The sequence below is a fragment of the Ogataea polymorpha genome (assembly GCF_001664045.1).
Source record: "Ogataea polymorpha strain NCYC 495 leu1.1 chromosome Unknown OGAPOscaffold_1, whole genome shotgun sequence".
NCBI classification, from domain to species: Eukaryota; Fungi; Ascomycota; class Pichiomycetes; order Pichiales; family Pichiaceae; genus Ogataea; species Ogataea polymorpha.
In genome coordinates this window covers 381,740-396,356 of record NW_017264698.1, presented here as the reverse complement: position 1 = coordinate 396,356, position 14,617 = coordinate 381,740, and the positions used below count along the sequence as shown (strand labels likewise).

Below are 14,617 nucleotides of genomic sequence, written 5' to 3'. Positions count from 1 at the left end.
AGTGTTATACTATTTGCGGCATCTACCGTTTGGATTACTTGTGTGAGCATGCACAGTTCCGCTGGTGGACCGACTCTTTAAAATTCATCGACGCGTCGATTGCCGAGTGTGCATTTTTCGCGTTGTTTATTTTTCGCTGGGGGTAAAAACTAAGTTCGCAATGACCCAAGTCGCTGAAGTTAATCACATCACGTCCAACGAGCAGCAAGGCAGCGTTGGCGAACAAGAGCTATCCGCGGGGTACCATGAGAGCATGGTTGCGGAAGACGATGAAGACTACTCTGCTGGGCCCGTCCCGATCCAGCAACTAGTTGGCAATGGGATCACGCCCCAAGATATAAAGAAGCTGAAAGAGGCGGGTTTTCACACTGTGGAATCCATTGCGTATACTCCCAAGAGACACATTGTTACAGTCAAAGGGATTTCTGAGCAAAAGGCAGACAAACTGCTCATGGAAGCGTCGAAGCTAGTGCCTCTTGGGTTTACTACCGCAACAGAATTTCATCAAAGAAGATCAGAGCTGATTTGTTTGACCACAGGCTCGAAACAGTTGGATACCCTTTTGGGGGGTGGTATTGAGACAGGAGCAATCACAGAGGTATTCGGAGAGTTCAGAACTGGAAAGTCGCAGCTTTGCCACACGCTTGCCGTTACTTGCCAACTTCCTATTGACAATGGAGGAGGAGAGGGAAAATGTTTGTACATTGACACCGAAGGCACTTTTAGACCTATTCGACTGGTTGCCATAGCTAGACGGTTTGGACTTGACGAGAATGAGACCTTAGATAATGTCGCCTATGCAAGGGCTTACAACGCAGACCACCAATTGCAACTGTTGCACCAGGCTGCCAGCATGATGACGGAGTCGCGCTTCTCCTTATTGATTGTGGACTCTATAATGGCACTTTACAGAACCGACTATAGTGGAAGAGGGGAATTAAGTGCCAGACAGATGCACGTTGCCAAGTTTATGCGTACGCTTCAAAGACTCGCGGACGAATTTGGTATTGCCGTGGTGATCACAAACCAAGTTGTTGCGCAAGTTGACGGAGGAGCGATCTTCAACCCAGATCCAAAAAAGCCTATCGGGGGAAATATTGTTGCACATTCTTCGACAACGAGATTGTACTTCAAAAAAGCGAAGGGTGCAAACAGAATTTGCAAGATTTACGATAGTCCATGTTTGGCAGAGAGCGAGACTGTGTTTGCATTGGGCCAGGGCGGAGTCATCGATCCTTCAGACGAGACTGAGGCCGCGGAAGATGAATAAAACTGTTAAGAATATACCTATTAGCTATTACGAACGTACGTACATTAAAATTCAGGAGCCATATTTATGTCAAACCAGCCCAAGAAATCATCCGTGTTGTCCATCCAATTAGCACCGCCTTGTTGTTGAAATATGGAATCAATGAACAGATTGTTGGTTAGCACATCGGAGTTTGGCGATTGCTCATTCGAGTTGCTTCTGGAGTTGGAAGCAGAGGGTGTTTGCGACACTACCTGTGGTGGCAATTGAGACATCACTGGGGCATCTACAGGAGGGCCAAAGAGCGACTGTTCCATCGGCAGAGGAGTTCCAGATGGTGTTTTAGGAGGCGCTGGGGCAATAGGTCTTGCTGGGACACCGGCAGCATTTGTACTTTTGCTTCTCTTCCGTGCTTTCGTGGCCATCTTGTTATGTAGTTGAACTTTTGGAGGGTCCATTGAATCAGAATGCGTGCCATTTCCAGTGTTTTTGCTTTTGTCAGGTAGAGAGCCAGTGGCCTCGAGCATGGCAAGAGGAATCCCGTTGATTTCGGTAGGATCTGACAATCCGGCAGCAGATGCGTTCGCCCGCGCATTGGAAATTGCTTGGTGAGTAGGCACCAATGTAGTCACTGTCGTTCCATTTGGTGTTGTGGTAGTAATTGCTCTGAAGTCGTCTTTCGTGATTTGATTGTAAAAAGGTAATGGGAGCACTTTGCGACTGCTTTTCGGTTTACTTTCCTTGACCGGCGCGTTTTGTTCAGCGATCAACCTTCTTCTAGCCTCATGGATACACCAAACCAGATCGTAGAACAACGAGCCTGTTAAGTGGGACCGCATTCTTGCGATAATACCATCTGTGTCTGTGAAAAGCTCAGGATGTGTGATGATGACGAAATTGAGCTTTTCGAGCACAGTGGCAGTTCGGCTGATATCATTCTCAACATCCTTCCAAGCAGCGAGCATATTGCGGAACAGCCGGTGAACGGTGACGATTGACTGTCTGGCGGAGTCGATGTACTTCGGTAATAAATATGGTGTCAAATGGAGCCTGAATAGTACAAAAGCAGCCATGGAAACCGACTGTCGCACATAGATAGGATATTCGGTGAGTTGCCTGGACTCAGTCAGTTTTGAAACTATTGTAATAATTCTAGTTGCAGAAAGGTAAGCTTGCGTGACATATTTGGTTTGATCTTCGCTGGGCGTCTCTGGAAGAAAAGCAAAGCAGCACACCATCAGCTGGACATAAAGATAGTAGCTTTCTACCACGATATCATTAATTTGCAGTTTGTACGCCAACCGTTCAAGCTCTCTTTCCAAAATTGCCAGAGCCCCTGCTCTGTTCCGCGGGTCCATGAGACCGTCAGGACTTGTCACGCTCGATCCCATCACACTCACGAGTTTTGCCTGGAATATGGCCAACGAAATTAAGCATCGGAAATTCTTCGGCAGCGACTGGTCAATACGGGCCTGCTCGAGCAGAAAATCTGTCTGCATCGATGACGGGAGACCCAGGTTTGATGCCCAAAACTGGTCAGCAAAAAACACGGCCAACCATGTTCTTGTGCGCCATTTTTCCGCATCCGGGAGAGCCACCTGGGTTCTAGAGAACTCGCTGATGAATTTGCCTCTGTGCAACCCCAGCTGAAGTGACAAACTTTTCGCCAGTCCAACAAATCTGTAGGAGCAGTCATCCAAAACTTTCTGGTTAGGTAATGGCCAGGTTCCCAGTATCAGAAGCGCCTGCACAATGTGAGTACTTCTGGGAGTCTTGATCCAGCATGTCTCGATGGCAAGCTGTTTGATGAGAGACGCCAAAGAAATGTATAAAGATGGCTCAGGGTCAGAAAGACATGCAGTGAGCATAACGGTCCAGAATAGAAGTTGTGATTGCTGATACAGCTGAACACAATCATTCGATATCATAATGGGTAGATAAGGCAGATAGTGAACGATGAACCTTTGATGTAATTCTGTGGCTTTCTCATACGAGATTTTCACGTCACCCAATATGAATTCGGATACCGAACCGTTGCTCTTCACCGAGTTTGTCTGGGAAACAGGAAGGGGGTTTAGCTCCGTCACTGCGGGTCTTGGAGGGCCCTGACTTTGTTCGACGGTAGACGGTGCATGTGAAGGTTGGAAATTCTGTACTGGTTTCTTTTCCTTCAGTTCTTGTAAAAGATCTGGGTTTGAGGACTGGAGGACATTGGAGATCAGTGATTCATTTTTCGTCAGGAACTCAATTTTCTTTCGCAGTTCGTCCACATCATTACGAAGAGACTGAAGTTGAGAGCCTTTTTTGGGCCTGAACTGGGGGTCTATCTCGCATTTCAAGTCCATGCGCTCACAGCGAGAACAAGGAACAGGAAAGCGTTCGGAAGCATTACATTTGATCTTGTGCTGGCGACAGTGAGTACATGAGGTCACTGGGCGGTGGCCAGCGGCATGGCCGGAAGATGAGGGTGAATTTTCCTCATCTTTGGTCCTTTTCGGATTGCTAGCGCTTTCTGCTGAGGAAAACGCTCTTTTAAGTCTTGGAGCATATGGGGAGTCGGCTAGCACTGATTCGTCGTCGGTTTCAACTTTTGGTGCGATCATCGGCACCTCTGGTCTGTTGACTGATCCACTTATCGAAATATTGGACATGATATGATCAACAGGTCTCGCGCATCGAATTTAGATTCGACAAACCAATGAATAGCGAATTATAGCTCTAGATAACCGTGAACAGGCTTTGAAACGGAATATTCACTCTGAGGCAGATGAACGGTGGATGGTAATGTTTTAAGCAAAGTCCTTAAAAAAAAAACTATCTTGTGTCCAGGCTTCTTTACACCAAGTTAAGTCGAGAACGACACTTTTCCCCCACAAAATGTACGTAAGCCTATAATTCTAAGACAGTGCTAGATAATTATGTAACTTTAATTGGCCGGTTCTACCGGATATATAATATTTGGTGTGGGACACAATTAGGGTTATGGCCAGGTAAATTGTCAGCTATTCTCGGAACGGAGTAAACCAATTGGGAACAAGTACAAAAAAATATCAGGTTACGTCAGCGTGGTGGTGTACGGGTGAATAGTATAGTTCTGTATTGGATACTGAATACGCATTTAGAGCTTGGTGAATCTAAGGTATGGCTTAACCTCCTTGAAGTCACCAAATTTCTCCTTAGCAGCCTCGTTTGACACGGAAGGAGGGATGATCACATCCTGACCAACAGTCCAGTCAATAGGTGTAACGACGCCATTCTTGTCGCCAGTTTGCAAAGCATCAATGACTCTCAAAACCTCAGCACTGTTTCTACCGCAAGAAGCAGGATAAGTCATGATCAGTCTAACTTTCTTAGCAGGATCGATGATGAAGACGGATCTAATGGTTTGCACAGGGCCGTTGCCCAAGTTCTTGAAGCCTTCCTCGTCAACCATGTCGAACAAGTAAGCAACTTCCTTGGATTCATCACCAATGATTGGGTAGGAGAATGGCTTGTTGTCCAAAGCAACTTCTTCAATGTCCTTAACCCAAGACTTGTGCTTCTCAACACCCTCAGCAGAGAGACCAATGAGCTTGACGTTTCTGGCATCGAACTCTGGTTTCAATTTGGCAAATGCACCCAACTCGGTAGTGCACACAGGGGTGAAGTCAGCTGGGTGGGAAAACAACACGGTCCAAGAGTCACCAATGTATTTGTGGAAGTCGATGTCACCGTGAGTGGTTGGAGCAGTGAAATTTGGAACAGTAGAGCCAATTCTGATTCTTGGCTGGCTTGCGGCATCGAAAGTGATGAATCTTCTGAAAGCTGGAGTGGCTCTGGTTGCGAATCTCAGCAATTGTCTGGAAAACATGGTGTTGGAATTGATTGGAACTTTTTTCACTTCTCGGCTTTATTTAAGATTAGAAGAGCAACTACGCTATCTCACGTGACCAGAGTCAGTAGCTCGAATCCAGGTCGAGTTTATTTTTTTTTATTGTGTTCTCACATTACGCGTTCACGGGTGTTTCTCGGCTCAGTAGTTGGCAATTTCGCAACCCGATAACGGCAAAGGGTTTGGGAAACAAAGCAGCCAAAATTTTCGGAGACAACTACCAACCATCAATACGGCCCTCTATGCTAGTCATACTGCCTCCTCAGGCTTCGAAGTACATACAAAGAATAACTCTGCTCCAGAACCTCGGTTTTTACCCCCACACTGCACAGCCCTGTCCGCGCCGAAAAAAAGATTATAGCGGACCTGTAGATCTGTTTTTCCCCATTCTGCACTTCCAACGGTTTCCGCCATGTTGATGCCAATTAGTTGTGTTGAGTGCCGGAGGCGCAAAGTCAAGTGCAACAAGCAGGTACCTTGCAACCAGTGTTTAGTACGGAATCGACAGTGTTCTTATCCAGAAAAGTTCCGCTCCATTCGCGTTGATCAATTCATAATAGATGCTCCAGAAGATGAGAAAGCAGACTCGCTCAGCTCAGGTTTAGTGTCGCCTACCAGTGGCACTGTCAAGTCTGAGCCTCCGGCCATTCCTGCGAAACGAGGACCCGAAGATGATCCTGCGATAGTCGGAGACGCAGGAAACGACAAGGACGAGATAATACAAAACTTGCGGAAAGACAACGAAGCATTGAAACTCAAAATCAAAGAGCTCAAGCTGAAGTACAAACGTGATAAACTGAAAGAGTACGATGAGGACAATGCTGCAGAGGATTCAGGGAATTCCAAGCCGGCCGGCCCCATGTACTATGGGCCTAATTCGACACGGTTTATGATTTCGAGAGCTCTATCCAACGCAGATGTCGGAGAGTTTGACGATTTTATTAATGTCAAGAGGCAAATGAAGCAGAAACGACAGCTACCAATTCTATACCAGGTTGACCCGGAAAAGGCCAAATCAATGACCGCCAAACAAAAGACACAAGAAAACATCTCACTTATTCGCAAGCTTGTGTGCAAGTTTTTCCACCTTCGATTCCATTACATCAACTATCTTGAACAGGCCCCGTTGTTATCGTTCCTCGATAATTACAAGAACGCCAAAACCTGGAAGGACGATGATGATACCTTGCTGCTCATCATCATGGTGCTTATTGTTGTGTTGCGTTCTGTGCCCGCGAGCGATCCGCTCTTTCAGGAATACAATATTACCTACGAGCGCACGAGGCCGCTGTTGTACAAGCAGTACAGGAACTTGAAATCAGGCATTCAGGTGGAAACTACCACCAGTCTGCGTGCTTACATTCTGGAGTGTGAAGATCTATATTTCAACAACCAGATAGAAAGGTCCTGGAATCTACTTTTCCGCATTGTTAGTGCGGCGTACTCTCTTGGGCTACATGTCTACGATGAGACCATTGCCGATACACTCAAAAAAGAAAATAGCGAAGCTGCTCTCGACATTGTGAAAAAAAATCAACGGGCCTCTTTGTGGTTTGTGATTAATTTCGTGTCTGCCACACTTTGCTCTGTCTTAGGTCGCCCGAATCCTGTCACTTTCACGTTCCAACCTTTACTGAGAAACTATGAGATTAGACTCAACTATAAAATTGGATTGGCAGAGCTGGTGAAAAGGTCCACCAACATTCTCATTGACTCGTACAAAGTCAACATTAATTTCGACACCATTATGGAAATAGACGAAGCCTTTGTTAGCGAGGTTCTAATTTACGAAAAAATTCTAGCTGATACACGAGAAGTGCGAAATTATAAGGGACGAGACAGATCCAAACCAAGCTATATCACATTGCCAGTCATTGACAAGAAAGCGAGAAGGAAAAACTCATTCAAATCATTGAGTCAGCTAAATCTGAGCGAGCTCCTCAATAGCTGTCCTTTGGACATCCGTTTCACGATATTGCGACCTTGCGAAACTGAACCTGAAGAAAAATTCTGTCTTCTGGATACCGATTGCGATACACTTAATGATCTTATCATGCTGTACGGTAATAGAGCTAAATTCCACCAGCATTTCATGTCAAGCTACCAGAAATCGCTAGAGAGCTGTTTAGACTCGGTCTTGAAGGTTTTGGAGCACGCTCAGCTGCTAGTTGAGTTACGCAACAACTTCTTCCACAAACCATCATTCCATGACATATATCCCTTCTTCTACACTTTCTTCTACCAAACCCTGGTCGTGATGTATACTGTGATGCATTTGGGGTACAGCAAGCTATACATGTACTCTGATGCCATCGGTGCAGTACGCCGACAACTATCGCATCTCTTTGAGATTGTGGATCTTGATTACTGGAGGCCTAACGTCGTTCGTATCATGCAGTACATCAACGAAATGTGCGACAATTACTTCAAGATGCACGCAGAGGTACAAAAGCAAAATTCATCTTTGAATCTGAGGAACTCTGAACACAAGGCTGAACTGGGGCCACAATCTCGAGCCTCGGGATTGTTCCAGCTTGCAATGACGCCCATCCAAGAGGACAATATCCCGATTTCCTCAAACTCCAAGATACAAGTTCACAATGTGCCTGAGCATCTATCGCAGGATCATACCAGAGTGACCAACCTTCCAGGTCAAGACTCTCCGGAACGTGTTCCCTTTTACATGAGCAATAGTGGCAACTCGTTATCCCAGATCAGTCTTGGAAATTACAATTTGGATTACTATGATCCGAAACAGCAGCTGTTTCCATTGCCGCAACAAACCAAAACCACGGATGACCAATACTCGGGCGTTGACCAGCTTGATTCATCTGTGACTGTAGATCCACTACTGGGCTTTGATCTAAGCGACCCCTTTTTTATTCAAAACCCTTCCAATTTCAACTACTCAGCCCCGGTAGATCATGAAAAAGATTCGGACAGCGACGCGCCGCTGACCGTACGGCCCAAAAATTCAAGATTCAACTCCAACGACTCGAACGATTTCACCAACTACCTCTCGGCTACTCATAATAGCCGAGGTAATAGCTTTTGAATAAATAGAATGACGTCATCTGTTAGCTATCAGATTGCGTCATGCAGCCCAACATGATAGGTCACCAGTCTCCACAAAAAATCAGGCTCCGTATGCACAGCCGAGAACAATAGGCACTATATCAGTAATCTATATAAGAACAGTACTCTGCCCCTTTATCGACTAACATGACGTCTAACTCTGAACCGACCCAAATAGGAACCAACGACTATGAAAGCAATTACCCTGACACTTTCGACCTGAAGAAACATCCTGGTCGAGACACCTCAAGGCCTATCGTTACTCAGCAACCAAGAGCGAGAGAGGATTTCCAGGTGTCTTATGCTTTCGAATGGGATACGCCCGATAATGGCTGGTACGGTTCGTTCATCGACGGGGTTGGATCCTGTTTTGGAGCCCTGGGAACCATTCCCTGCTGCTTCTGCTTCCCTAATCCGTACAAGGATGTGGATCAAGGACATGTCGGATTAATTACTAAGTTCGGTCAATTGTATAAAGCAGTGGACCCTGGTCTCGTCAAAGTTAATCCTTTGAGCGAGAAGCTTCATCAGTCTAATGTGATGCTCAAGACAATGCAGATCCCGACACTGTCTTGCTACACTAAAGATAATGTTTCTATTACTTTGTCGAGTGTACTGTACTACCAAGTGGTTGAGCCTCACACCGCATTTTTCACTGTTTATGACATTGAGGACTCGCTGAGAGAACGAACGCAAACTACTTTACGTCAAGTTTTAGGTGCCAGAAACTTGCAGGACGCTATCGAGAGACGAGAAGAAATCGCTCAGTCGATCGAGGAGATAATCGCGGAGCCTGCAGCCAGCTGGGGTGTTAAGGTGGAGAGTCTTCTTATCAAAGATTTCAGCCTGCCACCAGGAGTCTCCAACTCGCTTTCCATGGCAGCAGAGGCCAAGAGAATTGGAGAATCCAAGATTATTCAGGCCAGAGCAGAGGTCGAAAGCGCCAAATTGATGAGAAAAGCCGCAGATGTTTTGGCATCTAAAGCTGCTATGCAAATCCGGTACTTGGATGCTATGCAAAAAATGGCCGAGAGCTCAAATGCCAAAGTGATCTTTATGCCTAGTCAAAACGCCATTGAGCGTACGGCACAATTTACTGGAGGCGGCGACGCTCCAGCCACAGAGCCTGGTCCCGACGACTCGCAACATCTGTCCCGAATCATTAGTCTTCAGGAGGCCACCTAGTCTATGTACGAGTAAATACAGTATTAATTTTTTTTCCCGTACCTTGAAAACCGTTTATCAGGCAGTGTTAACATTTTTCACACCTTGAAATTTTGAAACACACACCTTTTATCAATTGTTTCACACGTATATCAATACATCGGATGGCTCCAACCCTACCTCAAGCGATATGAGTAAGGTAGGAGACTCGAGCAAAAAATTCCATGTGAACTCAAGTGGCTTGCTGGGCGCAGAGTCGCTGGAAAATTTGACTAGCTCGCTGGAAAAGTCCTTTTCGGCCTCACCACGTACTTCTCCATCAAGACCACGCAAAACTCGCAAAGAAACACAAATATCACCATCTTCAGGGACACATCCTCAATCACAAAGCCCAACGGTGTTCAGTCCTGCTGCGCACGAAATCTCGAAGAAGTTTGGCAAGTTTACAGAGAAATTCAGCTTTGGCTCGCCGCGGAGCGCAGTTAGTAACTCGGGAAATTCACTTCCGTCTCAGAATAATCAATCCAGGCCTTTGAAGAGTACTAAAATCACCTCTCCTAGGCTCCAAGAACCATACAAGTCTCCCAATATAAGGGGTACAACAACCTCGTCGCAACAAAGCTCACCTGAATCAAAGCGCAAGAATTCGATACCAGACTCGTGTATATTCTGTGATCTTCCTCTGCAGTCCATGCTACTGTACAAGTCTGAGAAAATGGACCCTGAAGGTATAATAGAGCTTAGGTGTCAACATAGCTGCCATGAGAAATGTCTCCTGTTGGAGATGGAATTCGTCAATATTTCAAAAGTACCGTTGGCGGCTTCAGTGGCGACTGTATATTTCCCTCATTGTCCCAAGTGTCATCAAAACGTGCGAGCAGTTCCTGCATCCCAGGCAGTTGCCGACCAAATGATCACTAACACCTTGACAGTGCCTGTCAGAAAACCGGAGCCAGCACATAGTTTTCATTATCGCCAGCCAAATTCTCAACCGGGCTCCAACGGATCCTCTCCACTGATCGCACAGCGCAATAGAGCAGATCAATGGGTGCATCAAAGACACGCCAAAAAGCCTTCGCGTGGGTCATCAATTTCTGCTGTATCTTCCATTATATCATCGGTATCCGTCCAAGCAGTACCGGAATCAGGCAGCACGACAACTTTGCCCTTGGATTCCTCAAGGATGAAGAGTTCGTGGACAAGCGACTTTCCAATCTATCTTCTGCGGTCAAAATTTATAGGGGAGCTGATCATGCTCCAGTCCCAAAAATTTGATACCGTTAGACTTAATCAGTTGGCCGTGGACTCATTCGGTGATTTGCGCCTCTTTGACAAGTTGGAGATAAGCGATGACCTTGTGCTGTGGGATGAATGCTACTGTTACTTGTTTGAACGCATGCTTGTGCTTGTGGATTTGTGCGCTAGCACGATCAAAACGTATTCAATCGACCACTCCCTAAAATCTCAAATTCCTTCACCAACAGTGGTGAAGGCTCAGTTTGGCTCCCAACTACTGTATTTGAGCTGTTCGGAGGAGGAGGTGCTGGAAAAATGGGGGGTGGCGTTGACCAACCTCAACACGGAGTTTCCGAGCGGTTTGATTACCACAACAGTGAAAGAGGACGAATTCTACGAAATGCTCAAATTCAACGAAACCGAAACACCCCAACAACTTCCGCCAGGCGTGGACCCAAAATTCTACGAAGCTACCATTAATTCGCTGGTGTTTAGTCGTAAGCCGACCGCAATGATTATTGTTATCAACCAACTCACTCCCTCACACCATTCATTAGTATCCATAAAAAACATCGTGCGCAGTTTATTGATGGTCAAGATTCAGATATGCATGATATTTACTTCTTCTTTGCAGTTGCGTCCGGAGTCTCAGGTGTTGAGTACGCTGAATTTTGATGTGGCCGACGACGATGAGAAGGAGGATCTCTTCAGTAAGATTGACGAGTACCAGAAGCTGCTGAGCGATGTGACTCCAACTGCCGACGAGAACAAGCTCCACTGGGGGACGGACGACACTCTCTCCGCAGTTTTACAGAGCTTTCGGGACAAAAGTCCTTATTCTGAACTTGACGATCTCGCTACCGTGGTGTTGTCGGTTACTCCGCTGAGCGAACTGAACCGGCTTCCTACGTCGAAGAATATTTTTGTTGAAATAAGTACGCCCCCAAACCTGAATCCGTCCCCTAGAAGATCGAGTGTTTTCAACGTTACTGGTTGGGAGGATGCTATGGAAGCTATATGCAGCTATACTGGACTAGAATTTGACGACAGTGACTTCGAAGAAACCTCTGACGAAAGTGACGATGACGAGCGCCTGAAGCCAGCAGGCAGTGACTCTAACTTGGCCTCCAGTCAGGTTAAAAGTGCACCAAGGTGGAGCACTTTATTGAAAGATCTAGATAAGGCGTTGGAGGAAACAAAAAATCACTCTAGGAGATAGCAATAAAATGTACTATATTTGACACTTTATGACGGTGAAATTTTAGGGTGAAACTTGATCCCCTTTTTTCCCCTTTGTCAAGTTGTATTTATACCAGAATCGGTCTCAACCTAATTCCATCCAAATGAAGCTTCAATTCCTAGTCGCTTACTTAGCCTTAACCTTTGCCCAGATTGTTTCTGGGTACACTACTAGAGTAAGTGGACTCTCACCTCACCAAGTGAAGAAAACCTTTTGTATCAAACTAACCCCTTTTAGTGGAACCCGGATTTCTCATGTGATGGTTGTATCCTAATCACTACCCCTTCTTCTTTGCAAGGAACTATCAACACTGATACTTCTGAGCCAACCTCTACCACCTCCTCTCCCTCCACATCGTCCTCGGTGGAGCAACCCACCTCCTCTTCTTCTTCCTCCCCGACTACCTCTTCTCCCACGACTCAGGAGACAACAACCACTGCTGAAGCCACAACCTCTTCTAGCTCCTTGTCATCAACTATTACCTCTACTGTTGCACTTACTACGCCATACACTTCCACTACAGCCACGAGCACCCTGCAAACAACACCTGCCACCACAGTGCTCACCGAAGGTCCCTCTTCGACTTCTCCAACAAATACAAATGAGGTAGTCACAACAGTGATTGGCAAGCTGTCAACTAATACGTATGTTATATCTACCAGCTCGGCCATTGTGTTGCTTGTGACCCATACAGAAGCACTTACGTATGTGAATTCGCAGGTTTCCACTTCAACGCAAACTATTCCCGAATCGTCTTTGATTGTTGAAGCAACAGCAACATCAATTTACACATATCCTGTGTCCACAACAAGTTTCCTCGGGTACTTCAATCATTCCACCAATAGTATTGAGTATGAGACCGTCACTTCCATTCTCTATGGTTCTTCTTACTCTCTTTACACAGATTATAAAACACAGTACTTTACCAGCTACTTTACGACTACCACAGAAAAGGTGGTGACAGAAACCTATATCGCTTGGGATACAAGAGTTATCGAATCTTATAGCTTGACCACTGGCTACCAAACGCTAATTTCAACTCTATATCCAACCACAGTGGTTTCCACCATTGCGTCTTCAACTATATCCACTGCTCAGACTTCTGCTCAGACTACTTCTGCAACCATCCTGCCTACCGTTACTGAATCTTCTTACTTTACCGTCACCTCAGTGATCAGTGCTTCTGAAAGTTCGTGTCTTGTTTGGGCTAACAGCGCGACTTCATGGACTGTGGATCCTGCTGATATTCAGATCCAGAGCTCGCCCGCAGTCCAAGCTGTGGCCAATGAGGGAAGGAAAAGTAAAGATAGAACAGGGGTGGCTCTTTGGATCACTATGATTGCCTGGTTTGCGATAACTTTATTCATCTAATAACCAATAACGCTAATCGAGAATTGCATACTCTAGATTATGGCTACTTTGCTCAATTTCATTCAGAAACCCTCTGCATTGCATAATTAAATATGATATTAAATAAAATCTAGCAACTCTTTAATTCCCTAGCGCATATCGATCCTCGAAAAAGTGAGATTCATTCATACAGGGGAGACCGAAATAAGTTCCTCATCACTTAGAATATCTGGTAGGAGCCAGTCGGATCTATAAACAAAATGGACTTGAGGTTCTGGTACTTCTGTTGCCTCGTTTTCACTCCTTTCTGGCGTAGTTTGGATTGCTTTGGCAGCTTGTTCTTTTTGCTTTCGATATTGGTTGACAAAAGACACAGCGCTTGAGGCCAGAAAAGTACTACTAAAAAGGTACGTTGCAAAAGTGATGATGGAAAGAGCCATAGAAGATTTCTTCAGCTGGCAATTGCTTGCAAGTTGAAGTAATAAAGCCGATTGTTTCTCCAAAGTTGTAAGATTATTGGAATTGTAGGAGTCAAGCAAGCTGGAAAGAGATCCCGAAAGATTGGAGGAATTCGATTGAGAAAAAAGGCTCTCAATTTCGTCGTAAAGCTGGTTGTCAGACGATGTAGAGTTATTAGACTCATCCTCATTGTAGTAATTAGACAGTATAACCTCTGAAAGATCAGAGGTCAGATTATAGCTGCTGATCAAGCCTTCGACACTGGAGCAGGATTGAGAACCATATTGACTGACTTGAATGATTATACTGGTAATCCACAATGCTTGCGAAATCGCCTCAGATCCAAACAATGATGAGGCATAACCAGCCTGCTTCAGGGAGACACCTAATGCAGTTTTGGAAACAAACTCTGAGGCACTTGTTGATAAGGTTCTAAAGACAGATGATTTCCACAAGAGGGCTTGAGTGTTTGAATTTGTATTTTTTTTAGTAAATAATTTTGGTAAAGCGTAGTTCAAGGAGTTGGAGCTGATACTGGTACAAGCTGAAGAAATCACAACTGCAGACTTTTTCCATGAGGGATCAATGTATAGGGACGGCTCACTAAAGTCTCTTTTTGCCAATGAGAATGAAGCCTCTGATGAGGTGCTGTTATAGATTTCCGCTAGCTCATCTGCCAGAGAAGTCAAAGAACTCCGGTCGTTAATGATTTTTCCTGATAAGCCAAGAAGGATTACCCCAAGGATCAGCTGGGCATATCTGGCAGTAGAGGAGGAAGAAGATAGAGAAACCATTAGAAAAGAGGGACAAATATTCTGAGTTGGGTCAAAAAAGGGGAGATGGTGGCATTTATACTATCATGCATGTAAGTAAGAACAAGACAAAAAAAAGGGCCACATCCCACAACAACAATAACGTCGCGGTGTAAGGATGTTACAAATAATCATAGTATACAACTGCTCAAGTAGTCGCA

At 45.4% G+C, this 14,617-nt stretch overlaps 8 protein-coding genes across 8 annotated transcripts; 5 read left to right on the top strand and 3 right to left on the bottom strand.

Moving 5' to 3' along the window:
* Positions 1 to 1,293: 1,293 nt before the first annotated feature.
* Positions 1,294 to 3,960, bottom strand: OGAPODRAFT_15136 (uncharacterized protein). Its single transcript, XM_018353521.1, has one exon. The coding sequence runs from the start codon at positions 3,898 to 3,900 to the stop codon at positions 1,315 to 1,317; it is 2,586 nt and encodes an 861-aa protein (XP_018212982.1). The 5' UTR covers positions 3,901 to 3,960; the 3' UTR covers positions 1,294 to 1,314.
* Positions 3,961 to 4,222: 262 nt separating this feature from the next.
* OGAPODRAFT_91802 (uncharacterized protein) lies at positions 4,223 to 5,099 on the bottom strand (the record flags this gene model as incomplete). The annotated part of the gene is made up of 1 exon (XM_018357038.1): positions 4,223 to 5,099. The coding sequence occupies one exon, from the start codon at positions 5,097 to 5,099 to the stop codon at positions 4,368 to 4,370; it is 732 nt and encodes a 243-aa protein (XP_018212981.1). The 3' UTR covers positions 4,223 to 4,367.
* Positions 5,100 to 5,532: 433 nt separating this feature from the next.
* Positions 5,533 to 6,494, top strand: OGAPODRAFT_22613 (uncharacterized protein; the record flags this gene model as incomplete). Its single annotated transcript, XM_018355218.1, has 2 exons — positions 5,533 to 6,114; positions 6,429 to 6,494. The coding sequence occupies 2 exons, from the start codon at positions 5,533 to 5,535 to the stop codon at positions 6,492 to 6,494; spliced, it is 648 nt and encodes a 215-aa protein (XP_018212980.1).
* OGAPODRAFT_80974 (uncharacterized protein) lies at positions 6,246 to 8,355 on the top strand. The gene has a single exon (XM_018356477.1). The coding sequence runs from the start codon at positions 6,322 to 6,324 to the stop codon at positions 8,173 to 8,175; it is 1,854 nt and encodes a 617-aa protein (XP_018212979.1). The 5' UTR covers positions 6,246 to 6,321; the 3' UTR covers positions 8,176 to 8,355.
* On the top strand, positions 8,343 to 9,413 carry OGAPODRAFT_96478 (uncharacterized protein; the record flags this gene model as incomplete). The annotated part of the gene is made up of 1 exon (XM_018357900.1): positions 8,343 to 9,413. The coding sequence occupies one exon, from the start codon at positions 8,343 to 8,345 to the stop codon at positions 9,378 to 9,380; it is 1,038 nt and encodes a 345-aa protein (XP_018212978.1). The 3' UTR covers positions 9,381 to 9,413.
* A 136-nt stretch (positions 9,414 to 9,549) lies between these two features.
* Positions 9,550 to 11,814, top strand: OGAPODRAFT_74529 (uncharacterized protein; the record flags this gene model as incomplete). The annotated part of the gene is made up of 1 exon (XM_018355899.1): positions 9,550 to 11,814. The coding sequence occupies one exon, from the start codon at positions 9,550 to 9,552 to the stop codon at positions 11,812 to 11,814; it is 2,265 nt and encodes a 754-aa protein (XP_018212977.1).
* Positions 11,815 to 11,938: 124 nt separating this feature from the next.
* OGAPODRAFT_10877 (uncharacterized protein) lies at positions 11,939 to 13,206 on the top strand (the record flags this gene model as incomplete). Its single annotated transcript, XM_018353244.1, has 2 exons — positions 11,939 to 12,010; positions 12,073 to 13,206. 2 exons carry the CDS (start codon positions 11,939 to 11,941, stop codon positions 13,204 to 13,206), a joined length of 1,206 nt encoding a protein of 401 aa, XP_018212976.1.
* A 164-nt stretch (positions 13,207 to 13,370) lies between these two features.
* On the bottom strand, positions 13,371 to 14,438 carry OGAPODRAFT_5951 (uncharacterized protein; the record flags this gene model as incomplete). The annotated part of the gene is made up of 1 exon (XM_018355772.1): positions 13,371 to 14,438. The coding sequence occupies one exon, from the start codon at positions 14,436 to 14,438 to the stop codon at positions 13,371 to 13,373; it is 1,068 nt and encodes a 355-aa protein (XP_018212975.1).
* Between the last annotated feature and the right edge of the window lie 179 nt (positions 14,439 to 14,617).

Excerpts from the sequence above, each read along its gene's own strand:
- OGAPODRAFT_15136 (XM_018353521.1), bottom strand. The coding sequence starts at position 3,900 with ATGTCCAATATTTCGATAAGTGGATCAGTCAACAGACCAGAGGTGCCG.
- OGAPODRAFT_80974 (XM_018356477.1), top strand. The coding sequence starts at position 6,322 with ATGGTGCTTATTGTTGTGTTGCGTTCTGTGCCCGCGAGCGATCCGCTC.